General features: G+C 52.6%; 1 protein-coding gene across 3 annotated transcripts in view; it reads left to right on the top strand.

Moving 5' to 3' along the window:
- Positions 1 to 17209, top strand: part of TERB1 (telomere repeat binding bouquet formation protein 1) — a 76681-nt gene extending 59472 nt beyond the window's left edge. For 2 of the 3 annotated variants that reach the window (XM_077450726.1, XM_077450709.1), the window contains 3 exons: positions 274 to 399; positions 925 to 1019; positions 8519 to 9127. In XM_077450726.1, the coding sequence (XP_077306852.1) occupies positions 274 to 399; positions 925 to 1019; positions 8519 to 8746 (449 nt within the window). In that variant the 3' untranslated portion in view covers positions 8747 to 9127. Of the gene's footprint in view, positions 1 to 273; positions 400 to 924; positions 1020 to 8518; positions 9128 to 16866 lie in introns of those variants that run through there. The other variant, XM_077450717.1, reaches the window with a different exon arrangement.
- The last annotated feature ends 5958 nt before the right edge of the window (positions 17210 to 23167 follow it).

The raw sequence follows: 23167 nt of genomic DNA, 5'->3' as shown, positions 1-23167 counted from the left end.
CTCCCACGTACATAAATATCACAGGCTCCTCCCATGTACATAAGTATCACAGGCTCCTCCCACGTACATAAGTATCACAGGCTCCTCCCATGTACATAAGTATCACAGGCTCCTCCCATGTACATAAGTATCACAGACTCCTCCCACATACAGAAGTATCATAGGCTCCTCCCATGTACATAAGTATCACAGACTCCTCCCACATACAGAAGTATCATAGGCTCCTCCCATGTACATTGCAGGGAATAAAATAATGTAATGTGGATGTTGCAGGTTTTCTGCTGACACCAATAAGGAAGAGACCGGAGGAGGAGGAGCGAGGTCCGAAGAGACCGGAGGAGGAGGAGCGAGATCCGGAGGAGGAGCTAGGTCCTGCCCATGCAGAGCGCTTCCCACAATGTTAGTATTCCGCCAAAATGCCCGTTATATTCTCTTATCACTTTATTATTATAATAAAATCTGCACACCTACATTGTACATTGCTGACAGTTGTAGCCCCTCCCCCCCATCACTTGGATAGGGGAAGGTAGACGCTGATCCGGATGGCCCCAGAAGTAGAAGTCGGGCGGCTGCTTTGTGAGCAAATACCGACTTTACAGCCCCGAAGTGGGAGAGGAAGGCGTTGTCGGGGGAGATCTCTATCCGCACATCGTTCCCTGACACGTGACTTGACACGCATGTTCCCAACATCACACATCCGATTCCAAATTCTCATTGGTGGAGAAAAACTTTCCAAAAAATTATTTAATGGTCCTAAAAATCTGGAACTTCCTTCACCCGTCACTTCTCCTCCCTTCCCCCGCCGGGTGATAATTATAGAAGCTCCTTTCTCTAGATCAGAAATAATACCGATCGATCGATCGTCACTGGATACGAATAGGAAAGCTCTTCCATTATATTGATGGGGATGTTTTTTTTTTCCAGTAAGAAAATCCGATTTAAACTTGGAACATGGGAAAGGATCACCCGGAAAAATCCAGGAAATGATCAATAATGAGATCCGGTCTGCGAGAGATCAGGTACAGAATCCCCCGATCTCCAATGTGGGGGTTTATTGATGCGGATTACAATAAGCGGGGCTGTGGGGGAGGGGATTTCCAGAAGTCCTCTGATGATTTCTTTGGGGTAGAAAGTTGTGGCTGCAGAATGTGATATTATACTCAGATACCCCCCCAAACCCCCCCCCCAAACCCTCTCCCCCCCCCCCCCCCCCCAAACCCTCTCCTCCCCCCCCATGGAGCTCATTTGTCATAAACTATTTCCTGCCACCTTCCTTCCATTCTCACCCATTGTCTGGGGATGAGAGAATTTGCTGCTGAACACACATTGGATCTGAGGCAGGCCATACAGTGGGGGGGGGGGAAATATCGATCGTCTCCCCTGCAGATGGTGGAAGTTTTGCCCCCTTACATAGAAATGAAGGTATGTTATATGATGGAGACAGAATATCAGCCGAAAATACACACAGGATACAAATGTTATAAATGGAGTTCAGTGAGTAAAATAAGTATTTGATCCCCTTAGTAGTTGGTGGAGAAACCCTTGTTGGTGATCACAGAGGTCAGACATTTCTTGTAAGTGGTGATGAGATTTACACACATCTCAGGAGGGATTTTCTCCTCTCTTCTCTACAGATCTTCTCTACATCCTGAAGGTCTCTTGGCAACTCGAAGTTTCATCTCCTCCATACATTCTCTATAGGATTAAGGTCTGGAGACTGGCTGGGCCACTCCATCACCTTAAAGAGAAGTTTCCCCTAAAAAAAATTTATTAAAAGTCAGCAGGTACAAATACTGCGGCTGCTGACTTTTAATAATCGGACACTTACCTGTCCCGGGGTCCAGCGATGCGGGGGAAGTCCCGCTCATTCCCCCTCTGCTCAGCGGCGCCGGCATTCTTACTGTGGGCACCCGGCTGTCACCCACTACGTATGTGTGAGCGGCGCCACATGCCTTGATTGTCCGCGCAGTCATCTGCGACCTATCACGTGTCCCAGATGACTGACAGGTGGGAGAGGGCGGAGCTGAGCCCTTCCTGCGCCGAGAGGAAGTGATGTCACCAGCCCAGGCACTGAAGGAGGCAGACTACGAGGGACCCCCTAGCAACAGCCATTTAGAGGTCAGTTAACCACTTCCCACCCGGCCAATGCATATATACGGCCGGGTGGGAGCCGTCTACTCCTGATAGGCCGTTCAGGAACATCCTTTAGGAGTAGCGGGATCGCCCGCGCAGCGGCGCGATCCCGATGTGCTCGTGTCACCCGGACACGGCACATCTCAGATCGGCAGGAGGGCTCTGTGATTGGCCCTCCTGATCACATGACGGCCGTGTCCAATCACGGCCGTCATGTGATGTAAACAAACAGCCGGTTGCTAGGCAACCTCTCCTCACACGGAAGTCATCGCTGAGGAGAGGAGAGCAGAACGCTGCAGCCGGCTGATGATCAGTGAGTATGGGCTGTTTTTTACAGCTTTTTACTCACTGATCATCAGTCTAGTGTCAACACACAACACACCACACAGTATAAACACAGTCCCCACATATGTCCCCAAAACATACATGTTCCCAAATAATAAAAACACATGTCCCTAATAATAAAAACATGTCCCCCACATATGTCCCACTAAAATCACATGTCCCAATGATTATCTGCACACATATGTACGTGATCACCTGCACACATATGTACATGATCATTTGCGTACATATGTCCCTGATCACACAAACCAATTATTATACACTTAACGGATTTTTTTTTACCAAAAACATGTAGCAGAATACATTTTGGCTTAAATTTATGACAAAATTTGATTTTATTGGATTTCTTTTCAAATAGAAAAAAGAAAATATTGTTTTTTTTCCAAATTTCCGCTATTTTTGCGCATATATCGCAAAAAAAAAAAAACGGAGTCGTGAATAAATAACACCAAAATAAAGCTCTATTTGTGTGAACAAAATGATAACAATTTCATTTGGGTACAGTGTAGCATGACCGCGCAATTGTTATTGAAAGCACTAGAGCGATGAAAGCTGAAAATTGGGCTGGGAAGGAAGGGGGTGAAAGTGCCCTGTATTGAAGTGGTTAAAACCTTTTTTTTTTCCCCTTTTTTATTTTTAAATTATTATTTTTTTTTTTAGGAATTTTGGTGATTTTTTTTTATTTTTATTTTTTTTATGTGCAACACCACTTTAATGTTCTTCTTCTTGAGCCACTCCTCTGGTGCCTTGGCGGTGTGTTTTGGGTCATTGTCATGCTGGAAGACCCATCCATGACCCATCTTCAGTGTTCTGAGGGAAGAAGGTTCTCATCCAAGATCTTACAATACACGGCCCCGTCCATTGGCCCCTCAATGCAGCAAAGTCAGTCTGTACCTTCATCAGTCAAACAGCCCCAAAGCTTCCCCCTCCCCCAACCTTAAACCTGGCTCCCTAATCTTGACATTATACTGGTGCTGTGTCTGGTCTTTGCAGAGAACTAAATGGTCAGTGGAATCATCCAAACCCGAGAATCTAGGCTTATTCATGAGCCAATCAGCAGCTGGGGAGGGCGGATTTTACTGCAGCTGACAACCTTGTGCACAACGACCTGGCTATTCTATTTGGCAGAGGTGCGTGGCTCAAATTGTTTGGCAAGTTAAACAATCTTTAGAAATGAATCCCAGCGCTGCATTTAGCCGTGTATCTGGATTTCAACCCACTTTGGAAAGCCTGGAGAAATGTGTGGCAAAGTCAAAATAATAAAAGAGCCAATAACACGGGCGACGGTCTGCAGAACACGGGAGAGTGTGGTCACATGACTCACTGCGGGGGGGGGGGGGGGGGGGGTCAGGTCTTTAGGAATGTTTACATCTGAATTCACCTAAATATTAGTACATTGTGACAGCTCTATATACAGAATGTCAGATTGTAGATGGACCTCCACATTCCTCATACACTGGGGGTCCTCCTCTCACTTCCACCCTCTATCTACAATTTACTGAACCTCGTCCGTCTCCGATGTCCATCCACCCCCAACCCAACACCTCGTCTGTCCGCCACCGACACCTCGTCCGTCCACCCCCAACCCAACACCTCGTCCGTCCACCACCGACACCAACACCTCGTCCGTCCACCACCGACACCTCGTCCATCCACCTCCGACACCTCGTCTGTCCACCACCGACACCTCATCCATCCACCTCCGACACCTTGTCTGTCCACCACCGACACCTCGTCCATCCACCCCCAACACCTCATCCATCCACCTCCGACACCTTGTCTGTCCACCACCGACACCTCGTCCATCCACCCCCAACACCTCATCCATCCACCTCCGACACCTTGTCTGTCCACCACCGACACCTCGTCCATCCACCCCCAACCCAACACCTCGTCCGTCCACCCCCAACACCTTGTCCATCCACCCCCAACCCAACACCTCGTCCGTCCACCCCCAACACCTCGTCCATCCACCCCCAACCCAACACCTCGTCCGTCCACCCCCAACCCAACACCTCATCCATCCACCTCCAACACCTCATCCGTCCACCTCCGACACCTCGTCCGTCCACCACCAACACCTCATCCATCCACCTCCGACACCAACACCTCGTCCGCCCACCACCGACACCTCGTCCATCCACCCCCAACACCATCACCTCATCCGGACACCTCGTCCATCCACTTCCGACACCTCGTCCGTCCACCTCCGACACCAACACCTCGTCCGTCCACCCCCGACACCTCATCCATCCACCTCCGACACCTCGTCCGTCCACCCCCAACACCATCACCTCATCCGGACACCTCGTCCATCCACTTCCGACACCTCGTCCATCCACCTCCGACACCTCGTCTGTCCACCACCGACACCTCGTCCATCCACCCCCAACACCTCATCCATCCACCTCCGACACCTTGTCTGTCCACCACCGACACCTCGTCCGTCCACCCCCAACACCTCATCCATCCACCTCCGACACCTCGTCTGTCCACCACCGACACCTCGTCCGTCCACCCCCAACACCTCATCCATCCACCTCCGACACCTCGTCTGTCCACCACCGACACCTCGTCCGTCCACCCCCAACACCTCATCCATCCACCTCCGACACCTTGTCTGTCCACCACCGACACCTCGTCCGTCCACCCCCAACACCTCATCCATCCACCTCCGACACCTCGTCTGTCCACCACCGACACCTCGTCCGTCCACCCCCAACACCTCATCCATCCACCTCCGACACCTCGTCTGTCCACCACCGACACCTCGTCCGTCCACCCCCAACACCTCATCCATCCACCTCCGACACCTCGTCTGTCCACCACCGACACCAACACCTCGTCCGTCCACCTCCGACACCTCGTCCGTCCGCCCCCAACCCAACACCTCGTCCGTCCACCACCGACACCAACACCTCGTCTGTCCGCCACCGACACCTCGTCCGTCCGCCCCCAACCCAACACCTCGTCTGTCCACCACCGACACCTCGTCCGTCCGCCCCCAACCCAACACCTCATCCGTCCGCCCCCAACCCAACACCTCGTCTGTCCACCACCGACACCTCGTCCGTCCGCCCCCAACCCAACACCTCATCCGTCCGCCCCCAACCCAACACCTCGTCTGTCCACCACCGACACCTCGTCCGTCCGCCCCCAACCCAACACCTCGTCCGTCCACCACCGACACCAACACCTCGTCTGTCCGCCACCGACACCTCGTCCGTCCGCCCCCAACCCAACCCAACACCTCGTCTGTCCACCACCGACACCTCGTCCGTCCGCCCCCAACCCAACACCTCATCCGTCCGCCCCCAACCCAACACCTCGTCTGTCCACCACCGACACCTCGTCCGTCCGCCCCCAACCCAACACCTCGTCTGTCCACCACCGACACCTCGTCCGTCCGCCCCCAACCCAACACCTCGTCTGTCCACCACCGACACCTCGTTCGTCCACCCCCAACACCTCGTCCATCCACCCCCAACCCAACACCTCGTCCGTCCACCTCCGACACCTCATCCATCCACCACCGACACCTCGTCTGTCCGCCACCGACACCAACACCTCATCCGTCCACCTCCGACACCAACACCTCATCCGTCCACCCCCAACCCAACACCTCGTCCGTCCACCACGACACCTCGTCCGTCCACCTCCAACACCAACACCTCGTCCGTCCACCTCCAACACCTCATCCGTCCACCTCCGACACCTCGTCTGTCCACCACGACACCTCGTCCGTCCACCACCGACACCTCGTCCGTCCACCCCCAACACCTCGTCCATCCACCCCCAACCCAACACCTCGTCCGTCCACCTCCAACACCTCGTCCGTCCACCACGACACCTCGTCCGTCCACCACCGACACCTCGTCCGTCCACCCCCAACACCTCGTCCATCCACCCCCAACCCAACACCTCGTCCGTCCACCTCCAACACCTCATCCGTCCACCTCCGACACCTCGTCTGTCCACCACCGACACCTCGTCCGTCCACCCCCAACACCTCATCCATCCACCCCCAACCCAACACCTCGTCCATCCACCCCCAACCCAACACCTCGTCCGTCCACCCCCAACACCTTGTCCATCCACCCCCAACCCAACACCTCGTCCGTCCACCCCCAACACCTCGTCCATCCACCCCCAACCCAACACCTCGTCCGTCCACCCCCAACCCAACACCTCATCCATCCACCTCCAACACCTCATCCGTCCACCTCCGACACCTCGTCCGTCCACCACCAACACCTCATCCATCCACCTCCGACACCAACACCTCGTCCGCCCACCACCGACACCTCGTCCATCCACCCCCAACACCATCACCTCATCCGGACACCTCGTCCATCCACTTCCGACACCTCGTCCGTCCACCTCCGACACCAACACCTCGTCCGTCCACCCCCGACACCTCATCCATCCACCTCCGACACCTCGTCCGTCCACCCCCAACACCATCACCTCGTCCGTCCACCCCCAACACCTCATCCATCCGACACCTCGTCCGTCCACCTCCGACACCTTGTCCATCCACCTCCGACACCATCACCTCGTCCAGGCACCTCGTCCGTCCACCCCCAACACCATCACCTCGTCCGGACACCTCGTCCATCCACTTCCGACACCTCGTCCGTCCACCTCCGACACCAACACCTCGTCCATCCACCTCCGACACCTCGTCCGTCCACCTCCGACACGACACCTCGTCCGTCCACCTCTGACACCAACACCTTGTCCGTCCACCTCTGACACCTCGTCCGTCCAACACCGACACCTCGTCCTTCCACCACCGACACCTCGTCCGTCCACCTCCGACACTGATACCTCGTCCGTCCACCTCTGACACCAACACCTCGTCCTTCCACCTCTGACAGCAGCACATATATGAGGAGTGTGTCTCCATAGGCTCCTGTAATGAAAGGACGGATTCTCTCCCCTTGTAAGTCAATAAGGATGCAGCTTAGCTGGAGATCAGAAGCAGGTTAGAAGAAGGCGACCTGCAATTGTCAATAAACGCTAAATAATCGCAGAATTGTCTCATATTGATCTCAGATCCGGTCTGAATACACCAACGCAGGCCCAGCGCTGTCTCCGAGTTGTGCGCAGAGGGAAGCCCTATTCTTTTAATGGAGAGGAGGAGGAGGATATCCCGACTCTATGACTCTCCTCCAGTCACAAAATATCCACTCTGAGTGTGAAATTGCTCTCTTGCTGTTTTTGTGGTTCACATTTCTCTGACAATTCTAAGATCCAGAAACATTATTGTTGTCAAGTCTGAGTCACTGAGAAGTGAAAGCTGCATCCCTAGCGGCTGTTCCAACGTGAATGGGTTGTGTGTCTCTTGTTCAGTCACTAGAGGGCGCAGTTGTGTGATCTGTAGCACCAATAACAGAATGATAGACGCTGGGGATGCCGGAGATTAAAGAGAAACAAACATATTTTCCATTCTGAAGCTTCCCTCCAACCACTTTGCATATTACTTTATATATACGGGGATTCTGTGCTTGCCAAATACACTGCAGAAATCTCCCTCCACTGAGTCTGGCTGCAGTCATTGTAACTGTGGGCAACTGAAGTTGCTGCCTGTTCACTTCCTGGATTTACACAGAGGCACACCTCCAGCTTGGCAGCTCTCATTGGCCCTCTTATGTCTCATCCCCCCTTCCTTCCTGGGAAACTCTCAGGAAAGGAGATTGAGCTAGAGCTGTGCATGATGTCATAGCCTAGGCTAATGACCAGACAGGAAACAGGAAGTGGGCTGTAGAAGGGATTTACTGGCAGAAAAAAATGTTTTACTATCCAAAGATAAAACAACAACAACAAGGGGAGAAGATTTAATCGATGGAAAGATGAAAAAATTGAACGAAGTTCCTCCTTAAAGCTCATCTGTGAACAGACGGGACATCGCAGTCATTGGAACGTTGTATTTCAGTATTTCCGGCCTCCTCCTATTAATCTGGATGATTTTAAAGATATAAAATCATTTTGTGAAGATGCGTTCTATGAGAGATAACTGCGATCTTCTCTATTGTAGGGGGAGTGTCTCAGGAACTCTGAGCCGACCAATCCCAGAAGAGCGATACGCAAAGATTTCACTGGGAAGGAGGTGGCAGACCTGCTGGACGGGGTGAGGAAGTTCGGACATCACTGGAATGCCATCTTGTGGTCGTATCCCTTCCAGAAAGGAAGAAGTAACGTCCATTTGGCCAAAAAGTACAAACAGCTCCAAGTGCTGCAGACATGTGACAACACCGAGCAATGAGGACATCGAAGGCGCAGCTTCCATCGCCCGCCGTGTGAGCGGCCCGACCCCGAGCCAGAGATCTCTGTGTTTAGTATGAACTCACATCAGAGGTCCAGAACCTCCGGGGTCTCCTCTTCCTCATCGGGACTGTGAAGAGCGACCCCGATGCCGGACTTTGTCTCTTTAGTGTCCGGAATATTCAGTTTGGGATTTGTTTTTTTGTTTCATTTTATATAAACTATATGTGGTTTTTATGGCTTAAACCTCAGCCTTGTGTTATATGACGGAGATTGTCTATCTGCTGTTACTATGCAAAGTCCACTAATGGCTCAGGACACGGAAATGTATCATCTGCCCTCTAGTGCTACATATTGATACTTCAACAATAAAAATAAAACATCAACAGGAATTGATTGAGATTGGAAAGGATTATAAACCGTAGCAACTAGTCGTATGTCAGCGGAACTTTCTCCCAGTCAGTTTTCACCTACAGATCACACCCACGCCCCACAGATCACGCCCACAGATCACAGATCACCCCCACGGCCTACAAATCACCCCCACAGATCACACCCACACCACACAGATCACGCCCACAGATCACACTCACAGATCACGCTCACAGATCACGCCCACGGCTCACAGATCACACCCACGCCCCACAGATCACGCCCACAGATCACAGATCACCCCCACGGCCTACAAATCACCCCCACAGATCACACCCACGCCCCACAAATCACCCCCACAGATCACCCCCATGGCCTACAAATCACCCCCACAGATCACACCCACGCCCCACAAATCACCCCCACAGATCACCCCCACGGCCTACAAATCACCCCCACAGATCACACCCACACCCCACAAATCACCCCCACAGATCACACCCACGCCCCACAAATCACACCCACAGATCACCCCCACGGCCTACAAATCACCCCCACAGATCACACCCACGCCCCACAAATCACACCCACGCCCCACAAATCACACCCACAGATCACACCCACACCCCACAGATCACGCTCACAGATCACGCCCACGGCTCACAGATCACCCCACGACTCACAGATCACCCCCACGCCCCACAATTCACCCCCACAGATCACACCCACGCCCCACAAATCACCCCCACAGATCACACCCACGGCCCACAAATCACCCCCACAGATCACACCCCACAAATCACCCCCACAGATCACACCCACACCCCACAAATCACCCCCACAGATCACACCCACGGCTCACAAATCACCCCCACAGATCACCCACAGATCACCTACATGTCATCCCCCAAGACATACAGATCACCCCCACGGCCCACAGATCACCCCCACAGCCTACAAATCACCCCCACAGATTACACCCACAGATCATACCCACGGCCCACAAATCACCCCCACAGATCACGCTCACAGATCACCCCCACGCCCCACAAATCACCCCCACAGATCACCCCCACGGCCTACAGATCCCCCCCACAGATAACCCACATGACGCACAGATCACCTACATATCACCCCCCAAGACATACAGATCACCCCCACGGCCCACAGATCACCCCCACGGCCCACAGATCACCTACATATCACCCCCACAGATCACCTTCAGATCAACCCCACGGCCCGCCCATCAACCCCACATCACCTATAGATAACTGCCATGGCCTACACATCACCCCCACGGCCCACAGATCACTGCCATGGTTAACTTCCATACATTTGGATGTTGGACACCACATAGGGGAGCAACACCATGGGAGAATGGGGGGGGGGGTAAAACTGCTTTTCCCATCTATGGTTGCCACTTGTCCAGGATTCACCTGGACAGTTTGGCTTTTGAATCATGCGTCTGGGTTTCGGACCACCTGAAACATGGACACATTATTCAGACTGGACTATGGATTCCCAGCAGGTTTGTTGGCTGCAGTTGTCTAAGCCGAGAGTGTCTGTAAGCCCTTATACACACAGTCGGATATTCCGATGGAAAATGTCCGATAGGACCATGTTGTCGGATAATCCGTCAGTGTGTGGGCTCCATCGGACTGTTTCTGTCGGAATATCCGACGGACCAAGTTTTCCAGCCGGGCTATAAAATTTCCGACAACATGATCCGATCAGACATACTCCAATCATGTGTAGAGAATTCCGATCGGAAAAAGTGCCACACATGCTCAGATCAAATTCCTACATCAAAGCTATTGGCTACTAGCCTGAATGTAGTCCCGTCCTAACGAAATAACGTCATCACGTTCTGTACGATCTGATTTTCTGACAACTTTGTCCGGCTGTGTGTATGCAACAGTTTCGGACAAAATCCAACGGATTTGGTTGTCGGAATGTCTGACCGTGTGTACGGGGGCTTACACTCCTTTCACACAGCCCAAAGCTGCAGATACATCTGGATGAGAGGTGCTGACTGTCATTGGGTGAGTGAGCTCACCATCCATCCCTGTCTGTGACTGAAGTCTCCCCTCTCCTGCCTCTGAGTGAGTACACTAAGGTAAATCAGGGTTCTCAGAGCACCCCTTACATCAAAACTCCCCTTTACATTAAAGTCCACAGAGCTCCCGATTAAAGTGTAAGTGGGAGCGCTGATGTAAAGGGGGCTCTAGAAACACTGAATACAGGGGAATACAGAAAACTCTGATGTAAGTGGGGCTCTGGTTACCAGAGACACCTTTACATCAGAGTTCCCCTTTACATCAGATGGCACAGTGTTCCCCCTTACATCAGAGTCCTCAGTGTTCCCCCTTACATCAGAGTCCTCAGTGTTCCCCCTTACATCAGATGGCACAGTGTTCCCCCTTACATCAGAGTCCTCAGTGTTCCCCCTTACATCAGATGGCACAGTGTTCCCCCGTAAATCAGAGTTCCCAGAGTATCCCTTATGTCAGAGTCCCCAGTGTTCTCCCTTACAGAGTCTGCAGAGTCCCCCCCTATAGTGTAGAGTTCAGATGTAAGAGGAAACTCTGTGGACTCTGATGTAAAAGGGAACTATGTGTACTCTGATGTAAAGGGGAACTCTGTGGACTCTGATGTAAAGGGGAACTCTGTGGACGCTGATGTAAAGGGGAACTCTGTGGACGCTGATGTAAAGGGGAACTCTGTGGACTCTGATGTAAAGGGGAACTCTGTGGACGCTGATGTAAAGGGGAACTCTGTGGACGCTGATGTAAAGGGGAACTCTGTGGACTCTGATGTAAAGGGGAACTCTGTGGACGCTGATGTAAAGGGGAACTCTCTAGACTCTGATGTAAAGGGGAACTCTGTGGACTCTGATGTAAAGGGGAACTCTGTGGATTCTGATGTAAAGGGGAACTCTGTGGACGCTGATGTAAAGGGGAACTCTGTGGACGCTGATGTAAAGGGGAACTCTGTGGACGCTGATGTAAAGGGGAACTCTGTGGATTCTGATGTAAAGGAGGACTCTTGTGATCGACTTCATATGATTAGAAATGTTAATCGCAAAGTATATGTATAGTTTATACTATAAAAAAATTGCTGTGAGCCACTAAAGTGTTTGGGTTTGAAGAAAAGGTGGCGGCCCGATCCTCGTCTCCTAGACCTACCTGAGGATTTGACCCTCGCAGTGCGGAGGTGCCCCTACTATAGGGAACGTTCTCATTAGAAAGGCTGCTGACTGCTTGATGGAAGTGAGAGACAACATTCGCCTAAACCCCGCCCACACATGACCTCATAATGTCCATAAAGACTCCAGCAAATCGCTCAAAGCTTGAAGAAAGTTTTCTGTACTCTCCGTTCTCATACAAGGCGAGACCCGCGAGGAGACAGGCCAATCAAAACCCAGCACATCCCATCCCCCTTCCATCCAAAGCTCATAGCAAAGGACTAGAACCTTTCTAGAATTGTCCCAGTTCCTAATGAACTGGCCAACTGTCAGTACGTGTGTACCCACCCCCACCGGGCGACTGTCAGTACGTGTGTACCCACCCCCACCGGGCGACTGTCAGTACGTGTGTACCCACCCCCACCGGGTGACTGTCAGTACGTGTGTACCCACCCCCACCGGGCGACTGTCAGTACGTGTGTACCCACCCCCACCGGGCGACTGTCAGTACGTGTGTACCCACCCCCACCGGGCGACTGTCAGTACATGTGTACCCACCCCCACCGGGCGACTGTCAGTATGTGTGTACCCACCCCCACCGGGCGACTGTCAGTACGTGTGTACCCACCCCCACCGGGCGACTGTCAGTACATGTGTACCCACCCCCACCGGGCGACTGTCAGTATGTGTGTACCCACCCCCACCGGGCGACTGTCAGTACATGTGTACCCACCCCCACCGGGCGACTGTCAGTACGTGTGTACCCACCCCCACCGGGCGACTGTCAGTATGTGTGTACCCACCCGAACCGGGCGACTGTCAGTACGTGTGTACCCACCCCCACCGGGCAACTGTCGGTACTTGTGTACCCACCCCCACAGGGCAACTGTCGGTACTTGTGTACCCACCCCCACAGGGCGACTGTCAGTACGTGTGTACCCACCCCCACCGGGCGACTGTCAGTACATGTGTACCCACCCCCACCGGGCGACTGTCAGTACGTGTGTACCCACCCCCACCGGGCGACTGTCAGTACGTGTGTACCCACCCCCACCGGGCGACTGTCAGTACGTGTGTACCCACCCCCACCGGGCGACTGTCAGTACATGTGTACCCACCCCCACCGGGCGACTGTCAGTACGTGTGTACCCACCCCCACCGGGCGACTGTCAGTACGTGTGTACCCACCCCCACCGGGCGACTGTCACTACGTGTGTACCCACCCCCACCGGGCGACTGTCACTACGTGTGTACCCACCCCCACCGGGCGACTGTCACTACATGTGTACCCACCCCCACCGGGCGACTGTCACTACGTGTGTGCCCACCCCCACCAGGCGACTCACAGTACGTTTGTACCCACCCCCACCGGGCAACTGTCAGTACGTGTGTACCCACCCCCACCGGGCAACTGTCAGTACGTGTGTACCCACCCCCACCGGGCAACTGTCAGTACGTGTGTACCCACCCCCACCGGGCAACTGTCAGTACATGTGTACTCACCCCCACCGGGCAACTGTCAGTACGTGTGTACCCACCCCCACCGGGCAACTGTCACTACGTGTGTACCCACCCCCACCGGGCGACTGTCAGTACGTGTGTACCCACCCCCACCAGGCAACTGACGCTATGTGTGTACCCACCCCCACTGGGAGACTGTCGGTACGTGTGTACCCACCCCCACCGGGTGACTGTCAGTACGTGTGTACCCACCCCACACTGGGCGACTGTTACTACATGTGTGCCCACCCCCACTGGGCGACTGTCAGTACGTGTGTACCCACCCCCACCAGGCAACTGACGCTATGTGTGTACCCACCCCCACCGGGTGACTGTCAGTACGTGTGTACCCACCCCCACCGGGCGACTGTTACTACATGTGTGCCCACCCCCACTGGGCGACTGTCAGTACGTGTGTACCCACCCCCACCGGGCAACTGTCACTACGTGTGTACCCACCCCCACCAGGCAACTGACGCTATGTGTGTACCCACCCCCACTGGGAGACTGTCGGTACGTGTGTACCCACCCCCACCGGGTGACTGTCAGTACGTGTGTACCCACCCCCACCGGGCAACTGTCACTACGTGTGTACCCACCCCCACCGGGCGACTGTCAGTACGTGTGTACCCACCCCCACCGGGCAACTGTCAGTACGTGTGTACCCACCCCCACCGGGCAACTGTCACTACGTGTGTACCCACCCCCACCAGGCAACTGACGCTATGTGTGTACCCACCCCCACTGGGAGACTGTCGGTACGTGTGTACCCATCCCCACCGGGCAACTGTCACTACATGTGTACCCACCCCCACCGGGTGACTGTCAGTACGTGTGTACCCATCCCCACCGGGCAACTGTCACTACGTGTGTACCCACCCCCACCGGGCGACTGTCAGTACGTGTGTACCCACCCCCACCAGGCAACTGACGCTATGTGTGTACCCACCCCCACTGGGAGACTGTCAGTACGTGTGTACCCGCCCCCACCGGGCGACTGTTACTACATGTGTGCCCACCCCCACTGGGCGACTGTCAGTACATTTGTACCCACCCCCACAGGGCAACTGTCAGTACGTGTGTACCCACCCCCACCGGGCGACTGTCAGTACGTTTGTACCCACCCCCACTAGGCAACTGTCAGTGCGTGTGTACCCACCCCCACCGGGCGACTGTCAGTACGTGTGTACCCACCCCCACCGGGCAACTGATGCTATGTGTGTACCCACCCCCACTGGGAGACTGTCGGTACGTGTGTACCCACCCCCACCGGGTGACTGTCGCTACGTGTGTACACACCCCCACTGGGCAACTGTCAGTACGTGTGTACCCACCCCCACCAGGCGAGTGTCAGTACGTGTGTACCCATCCCCACGGGCGAGCGTCAGTACGTGTGTACCCGGCCTGTACACATGTACTGAAAGTCGCCCGGTAGGGGTTAGGACGAGTACACTGGGGAGTATATTGGGACCACACTCGGGTGTATAATGGGCCCACACCGGGGTGTATAATGGGACCACACCGGGGTGTATAATGGGACCACACCGGGGTGTATATTGGGACCACACCGGGGTGTATAATGGGACCACACCGGGGTGTATAATGGGACCACACTCGGGTGTATAATGGGCCCACACCGGGGTGTATAATGGGACCACACCGGGGTGTATATTGGGACCACACCGGGGTGTATAATGGGACCACACTGAGCACAGAACATGAAGGACTTTCCTTTACCAATGTGAACCCCGTTCATCTGCCCCCCCCCCCCCCCGATATGTCCCTGTGGGGATGAGGGGCTCATCCTTGGCATGTTGCAGAGTAGAATGAGTGACGAACGATTACCTCTGCGGGTGAGGGACACTCACGGGTATATTTAGAAGGGACGTCTTCCCAGAAGGGCGGATTTGTACAGATATGGCCGCTTCCTCCACCAAGGATTTCTCAGGGGTGAATTTTTTTTTAGCTCATCTTTCAGAAATGCAGCTGGAAGCGGTGCGGGTCCTTGTGTAGGTGGTGCGGCTTTGTTGTCGATTGTGGAAATGAGAACAAGTTGTGCGTTCTTCATTCAAGGATGCAGCAATTTCTAAAACCAGACCTGTGTATATGGAGGGTGAACGATCGTTCACATTCTGTACAATGCTTTCATCTTCACAGAGCACTCCGGGCAACACAAGTGCCCCATTCACCCCCATAACACAGCATGCTGCTTCTTTACACAGAGCAACCCCCCCCCCCCCCCAATAATACAAAATCAGACCACCCCTTACACTATATATAGTGTTACTGCAATACACAACGCCTGGCGTGTCATTCCATTACAGGAAAGGGGAAGTGCAGCACAGGCCGTACATTGTGCTTCACGGGTGTTTTTAGTGCATTCCGTGTCTCCGGCCAATTCAGAATGAAAGGGCTGCCGCAATGTACAACGATGGATTGTGAGAATTCAGAGACTAGAGGCCCCAAAGTCTAATGATAATGGAAGCAGACCTGGACCCGTAATGAAGATGGCAGAATCGGAGGAAGTAAAAACAAAATAATCACACAACAAGCAGGGAACGGTTTCGGTGCACAATGTGGAGATTTCAGGCTTGGGCTGCATAGAATATTTGGGGGTTCCCCCCAGAGAAACTTCACAACTCTTCCCCCCCTTTCACCTTTATGGTGTAACTTCAAAGTCACACGCAGAGGAAATCCAGCGAGTCCTCCTGCAATCTTATACTCACCTTCACATTATTAGGATCCCCTCGTCTCTTGCAGCCAGCCCCCGATGACGTGCCGGCAGGTCTCCCTCCAGGGGCTGCAGGTCTATGTTCCTGCAGCCAATCCGGACCTATAAATGAGGATATCCCAGGAGGAGCTCATCATCCTCATCCTCCTCCTCATCCTAGAGGAAAGACAAATATCAATACAATAAAAAGTAACATTTGCTTTTTCAACTAGAGAGCGTCAGAAGGAAAAAGTTCATTTCGGGAGGAAAAGTTTGCTGTACATGTGATTTACCCGAAATCCGGGATATTTCAGCTGCTATTGTAACCAAAATGTCTCCATTTCTTTCTCTGTAGAATCCTCCGGGAGCCGCGACATGTAAATGCCGAAGCGTCCCCTGCAGCAGATTCCATGTGGAGAGCCAATAGTTCAATCCACACACGGCCCATCACAGAGGGGGGTGGGGATCTTCCTACTCCGGTGCAGAGCAAAAGGTAAAACCCAACCAGAGATTTGGACCCGCACCCAGAACCATTCAGACAGATTTGCTGGGCTGTATCTGCTTTGCGCCTTTCTTTTGTTATTCTCCAGGATCTAATGGAATGCATTTTATAAAGATGTAAATTGCTTCCGTAAGAAACAGTTCACTTTCTCAAATTAAAAAAGATAAAAAATGCAAAAAATAAGTTGATTTTCTGAACCTCCAATAAATATAATAATTTAGTAGATGTAACTTTTCTCTTTATTGCTTTAGATTTGTGCCCCATAAACACGATCAGATTTTCTGCTGACTTTTTCCCTTCAGATTTACCAAACCCTGTAGTGACCGGCCGCCTGACTGCATACAAATGGAAACTCCTGAGGTTTCACCTCATTATGTGGTTTTGGTAAATGTGAAGGAAAAGAAACACAACAGAAAATCTGATAGTGTGTGGGGGCTTTAGTGGTCATTGGTCATGTATTGTGCGACTCTGCAATGGTACATCCCTATCCCTGCTCTCCAACCATTGAAGATTCCACCATTCCATACATCGCCCAGGACCAGTCACCGCCATTCCATACATCGCCCAGGACCAGTCACCACCATTCCATACACACACCCAGGACCAGTCACCCCCATTCCATACACACGCCCAGGACCAGTCACCCCCATTCCATACATCGCCCAGGACCAGTCACCGCCATTCCATACACACGCCCAGGACCAGTCACCGTCATTCCATACATCGCCCAGGACCAGTCACCACCATTCCATACACACACCCAGGACCAGTCACCCCCATTCCATACACACGCCCAGGACCAGTCACCCCCATTCCATACACACGCCCAGGACCAGTCACCCCCATTCCATACATCGCCCAGGACCAGTCACCGCCATTCCATACACACGCCCAGGACCAGTCACCGTCATTCCATACATCGCCCAGGACCAGTCACCACCATTCCATACACACACCCAGGACCAGTCACCCCCATTCCATACACACGCCCAGGACCAGTCACCGCCATTCCATACACACGCCCAGGACCAGTCACCGTCATTCCATACATCGCCCAGGACCAGTCATCGCCATTCCATACATCGCCCAGGACCAGTCATCGCCATTCCATACATCGCCCAGGACCAGTCACCGTCATTCCATACATCGCCCAGGACCAGTCACCGCCATTCCATACACACGCCCAGGACCAGTCACCGTCATTCCATACATCGCCCAGGACCAGTCACCGCCATTCCATACACACGCCCAGGACCAGTCACCGTCATTCCATACATCGCCCAGGACCAGTCACCGTCATTCCATACATCGCCCAGGACCAGTCACCGTCATTCCATACACACGCCCAGGTCCAGTCACCGCCATTCCATACATCACCCAGGACCAGTCACCGTCATTCCATACACACGCCCAGGACCAGTCACCGCCATTCCATACATCGCCCAGGACCAGTCACCGTCATTCCATACACATGCCCAGGACCAGTCACCGTCATTCCATACACACGCCCAGGACCAGTCACCGTCATTCCATACACACGCCCAGGACCAGTCACCGCCATTCCATACACACGCCCAGGACCAGTCACCGTCATTCCATACACACGCCCAGGACCAGTCACCGCCATTCCATACATCGCCCAGGACCAGTCACCACCATTCCATACACACGCCCAGGACCAGTCACCGTCATTCCATACACACGCCCAGGACCAGTCACCGTCATTCCATACACACGCCCAGGACCAGTCACCGTCATTCCATACACACGCCCAGGACCAGTCACCGTCATTCCATACATCGCCCAGGACCAGTCACCGCCATTCCATACACACGGCCAGGACCAGTCACCGCCATTCCATACACACGGCCAGGACCAGTCACCGCCATTCCATACACACGGCCAGGACCAGTCACCGTCATTCCATACACACGCCCAGGACCAGTCACCGTCATTGCATACACACGCCCAGGACCAGTCACCGTCATTCCATACACACGCCCAGGACCAGTCACCGTCATTCCATACACACGCCCAGGACCAGTCACCGCCATTCCATACACACGCCCAGGACCAGTCACCGCCATTCCATACACACGCCCAGGACCAGTCACCGCCATTCCATACACACGCCCAGGACCAGTCACCGTCATTCCATACACACGCCCAGGACCAGTCACCGCCATTCCATACACACGCCCAGGACCAGTCACCGCCATTCCATACACACGCCCAGGACCAGTCACCGACATTCCATACACACGCCCAGGACCAGTCACCGTCATTCCATACATCGCCCAGGACCAGTCACCGCCATTCCATACACACGCCCAGGACCAGTCACCGCCATTCCATACACACGCCCAGGACCAGTCACCGTCATTCCATACATCGCCCAGGACCAGTCACCGCCATTCCATACACACGGCCAGGACCAGTCACCGCCATTCCATACACACAGCCAGGACCAGTCACCGTCATTCCATACATCGCCCAGGACCAGTCACCGTCATTCCATACACACGCCCAGGACCAGTCACCGTCATTGCATACACACGCCCAGGACCAGTCACCGTCATTCCATACACATGCCCAGGACCAGTCACCGTCATTCCATACACACGCCCAGGACCAGTCACCGTCATTCCATACACACGCCCAGGACCAGTCACCGTCATTCCATACACACGCCCAGGACCAGTCACCGCCATTCCATACAGTGATGGACCAGACACAGTCCTTGAATTTCACAAAATGCTAAAGAATCCACAAACCAAGCCTGGGCCAATAGCAGGAGCAAGAAGGCTCAGACACTTCCAAAAAGGTTTTCAACTCGTTTACTCGAGGAAGTGACTGTGAATTATTATCAGTAAACAGAATGCTACTTCACAATCATGAAAGGACCACCAATGTTTAGGTCATGAAAAATCTTCATTGCTCGACAGTCAAGCTGGTCCTCCAACTTCCATAATTATAAGTAACCGACTCAGGAATAATCAACACCTTCCCCAAGCAATATGGGTCCTGCGCTCTGAAAATGAACTGTTAGTACTGAAAGCTGTGGGGTCAGTGTTCCTAATTCTGGAGCGTGGATAGAAGTATGCATATAAAGAAAGTGACAGCCTGGCAACTAGCATTTTCAGAAAAGGTCAGCAGTGTTGGTCCTCATGGCAGCCTGATGGATAGATGTGCTTTAGCATAATTCTTGCTCCATCCAGACACGGTGCGCCATGGTCTATCTAGGCTGAAGCCAGGTGAACCCCACTTCTTGGGGGACACACCAGTGCTGGTCCACTACTCCTTGGGGGGGGGGGGGGGGGAGTTGGAAGGGACCCCCTCCAGCTGAGGCCAGGAGCAGGTTTTATGTTGACTTGCTAAACAGATCTGGAAAAAACATACAAACAGAAAAAAAAAAAGGGAAACGCGTCAGTAAAAGGATTATCATAAGACCCTTTTCACACTGGGGTGCTTTGCAGGCGGTACAGCGCTAAAAATAACGCCCTGAAAGAGCCGCTGCTGTGTCTCCAGTGTGACCCCCCCGAGGGCTCTGACACCGGGGCGGTGCGATGGCAGGGCGCTAAAAAAAAAAAAAAAGTCCTGCTAGCAGCATCTTTGTAGCAGTGAAGGTGCGGTGTGTGTGTACACGGCTCCTAAACCATTCCTGCCCATTGAAATCAATGGGGCAGCGCGGCTGTCAGTAGCAGCGCTTTGCAGTGATTTTAACCTTTTCTCAGCTGCTAGCAGGGGGGGGGGGGTAAAAGCGCCCCACTAGCAGCCAAATAGCTCCACCAAATTGATTGTAAAGCGCCGCTAATGCCGCCGACTCACCCGCCGCCCCCAGTGGGAAAGGGGCCTAAGAATTTTTCTGCTGGACTGCGTGAGAGGAGTCTATAGCTGCCGGGGAATGCAGTTCCAGCACTGAATGTAATAGGAAGGGGTGTGCTGGGGGGTCTATTGATGGGGGATTTATTGTCATTGGTGGGGAACTGTTTTTGTGTGAGGATCTATTTTTGCTGGGGGGGGGGGGGGGGGTTCTATGTTGCTGGTAGGGATCTACTGTTAAGGGCAGCATTAATTTCATCGACTAAAACATTCAAGTCAACTAAATGAATATTTCAGTCCACTAAAATACGACTAAAATGGCATTTTAGTCAAAAGTCTAAAACTAAATTGAAATTTGACTTCAAAATGAACACCAGTCTGTAGAGCGCGTTTCTATCTCCACTCCATCAGTAATAACAGATGAGATATTTCACTCCAGCCGTATACAACGAGTGTGGAAATTGTAGAGAAAGGTTAACGAATATATTACAATTTATTTACACCCATTAGATTTTAGACGACTAAATACAGCTAAAACAATTGCAGAAAACTAAAAAAGGACTAAAACTAAAATGCCATTTTATTCCTAAGACTAAAACTAAATCAGAATTTGCTGACAAAATGAACACTGGTTGAGGGAGAGTCTATTGTTGTGGACTGCTGGGCAGATCTAATGTTGCTGTGTGGTGCATTGTTGATGTGTGGGGTCTATTGTTATTGGGGGGGGGGGTATCTTGTTACTGGGGGGGGGGGGGGGGGTCTATTTTACTGCATTTATTTTTATTAATAAATTCCATACAATACATTTATTTAGCACCACAAAATGATACTTGGTTTTGTATAGAGGCAGGTAGGGGGCGGTAACAGCCGACACCCAGAGCTGTCAGAAGACCGGTGACTACAGCCAAAGCATGTAGAGTCACGTTGTCAGCCCCTCCCCCACCCAAATTTCAGTTGATCTCAAGAATTGGGACATAAAACTGGCTGACTTAAAGTATAAATTAGTTTTGGACAGTGGAGAGGGATTAGAGCCTCTGTCAGTTTTTATTGCTGTCTGTGCCCCTGTTTTAGAAGATTCTCCCGCTCCATTTGTCCCGCTTACAATCATCACTGAAAGGGAAACGTAAAAAGAAAATCCCAATTTTTGGGGCGTCCCCAGAAAAGTAAGAGATTTAAGTGGCACTTCGCCAACCGGACCCTTTATTTCTGTTCTTTCATCTGTAGTTTTTATTAAACTCTGCAGAACCCGGATCAGAAAATCTAACCGGCCACTAAACTCATTTACAATTCATTGCCGTATCTTTGTGAAGGCGGGTCCGCCCCGATTGGATGGAGATCACCGACCAATGAATGAGGAGGAAATGTGTGAAAATTTAAGGATTTCCTCCAGGTACAATCTGCGGCCAGCTTGGAGCGAGGACTTTGTACAGCAGAAGGACTTAGCAGGGTCCAGAATTCAGACATTTGTAGAAATGTAGACATCAAACTCAACACTTCTGGTTTTATGGAGTCCCCTCTTTAAAAGTTTTACTAACTTTTGATCCTGCCAGTAGGGTGGTGAATAGTTACAATGTGGGGCCCTGTAATCCTTAATGGAAAAGCCCAACTCCAGGTTTGGATGAACTTTAAATTGTTTGTTTGGACCGCGCTGAACCATTTCCTTCACCAATGGGGGGGCGCCATTGGTGGGAGTTGTGTATGAAGGGGGTGGGGCCTCATATACAGCGCTATGCACCAGCAGCAGGACTTCCCATCCAAAAATAATAATAGTGAGTTGGCCCGAGCGCTGGTCAGCCATTCAGAGGAAGCTTTGTATTTTCTGAATGAATACGAGGATTCCTGATTGGCTGAGGTGGAGAGACTGACATCAACTCTGCCAATCAGAAGAAGCCTTGTATGCCACAAAAACCATATAAAAGCGGATCCACACCCTAGAAAGAAACATAAAATAAATAAATCAATCAGCAGCTACAAATCCTGTACTTTGAAGGCAACTTCCCTGTCCGGGGGGGTTTAGCGTCATCCTCGGCCGAGGTCTTCCTTCAATGACGTACCAACTTGGGCGCTGGGGGAGACTCCTTGCGGTTTACCACTACGCATGCGCTTTGTGAATTAGAGGGGGGGGGGGGGGGCGTGGAGTAGAAATAGGAAGAGGGTGACATTCCGCCTAATGTTCAATAAAACCCGGAGTTGGGCTACAAAACATTTTTGGGGGGGGGGGGGGGGGTAGGATTAGAATGGCTGTCATGTTTTGCTTTATCTGGGGCTCCATTAGAGGGATTTCCTCTGATGATGTGCAATGTACCAGACAGGAAGTGAGGGAAACTCAACA

The sequence above is a fragment of the Lithobates pipiens genome, unplaced genomic scaffold (assembly GCF_037356315.1).
Source record: "Lithobates pipiens isolate NorthernLeopardFrog02 unplaced genomic scaffold, aLitPip1_a1.2 Scaffold_10, whole genome shotgun sequence".
Taxonomy (NCBI): Eukaryota; Metazoa; Chordata; class Amphibia; order Anura; family Ranidae; genus Lithobates; species Lithobates pipiens.
This window is presented reverse-complemented; position numbering and strand designations above follow the sequence as displayed.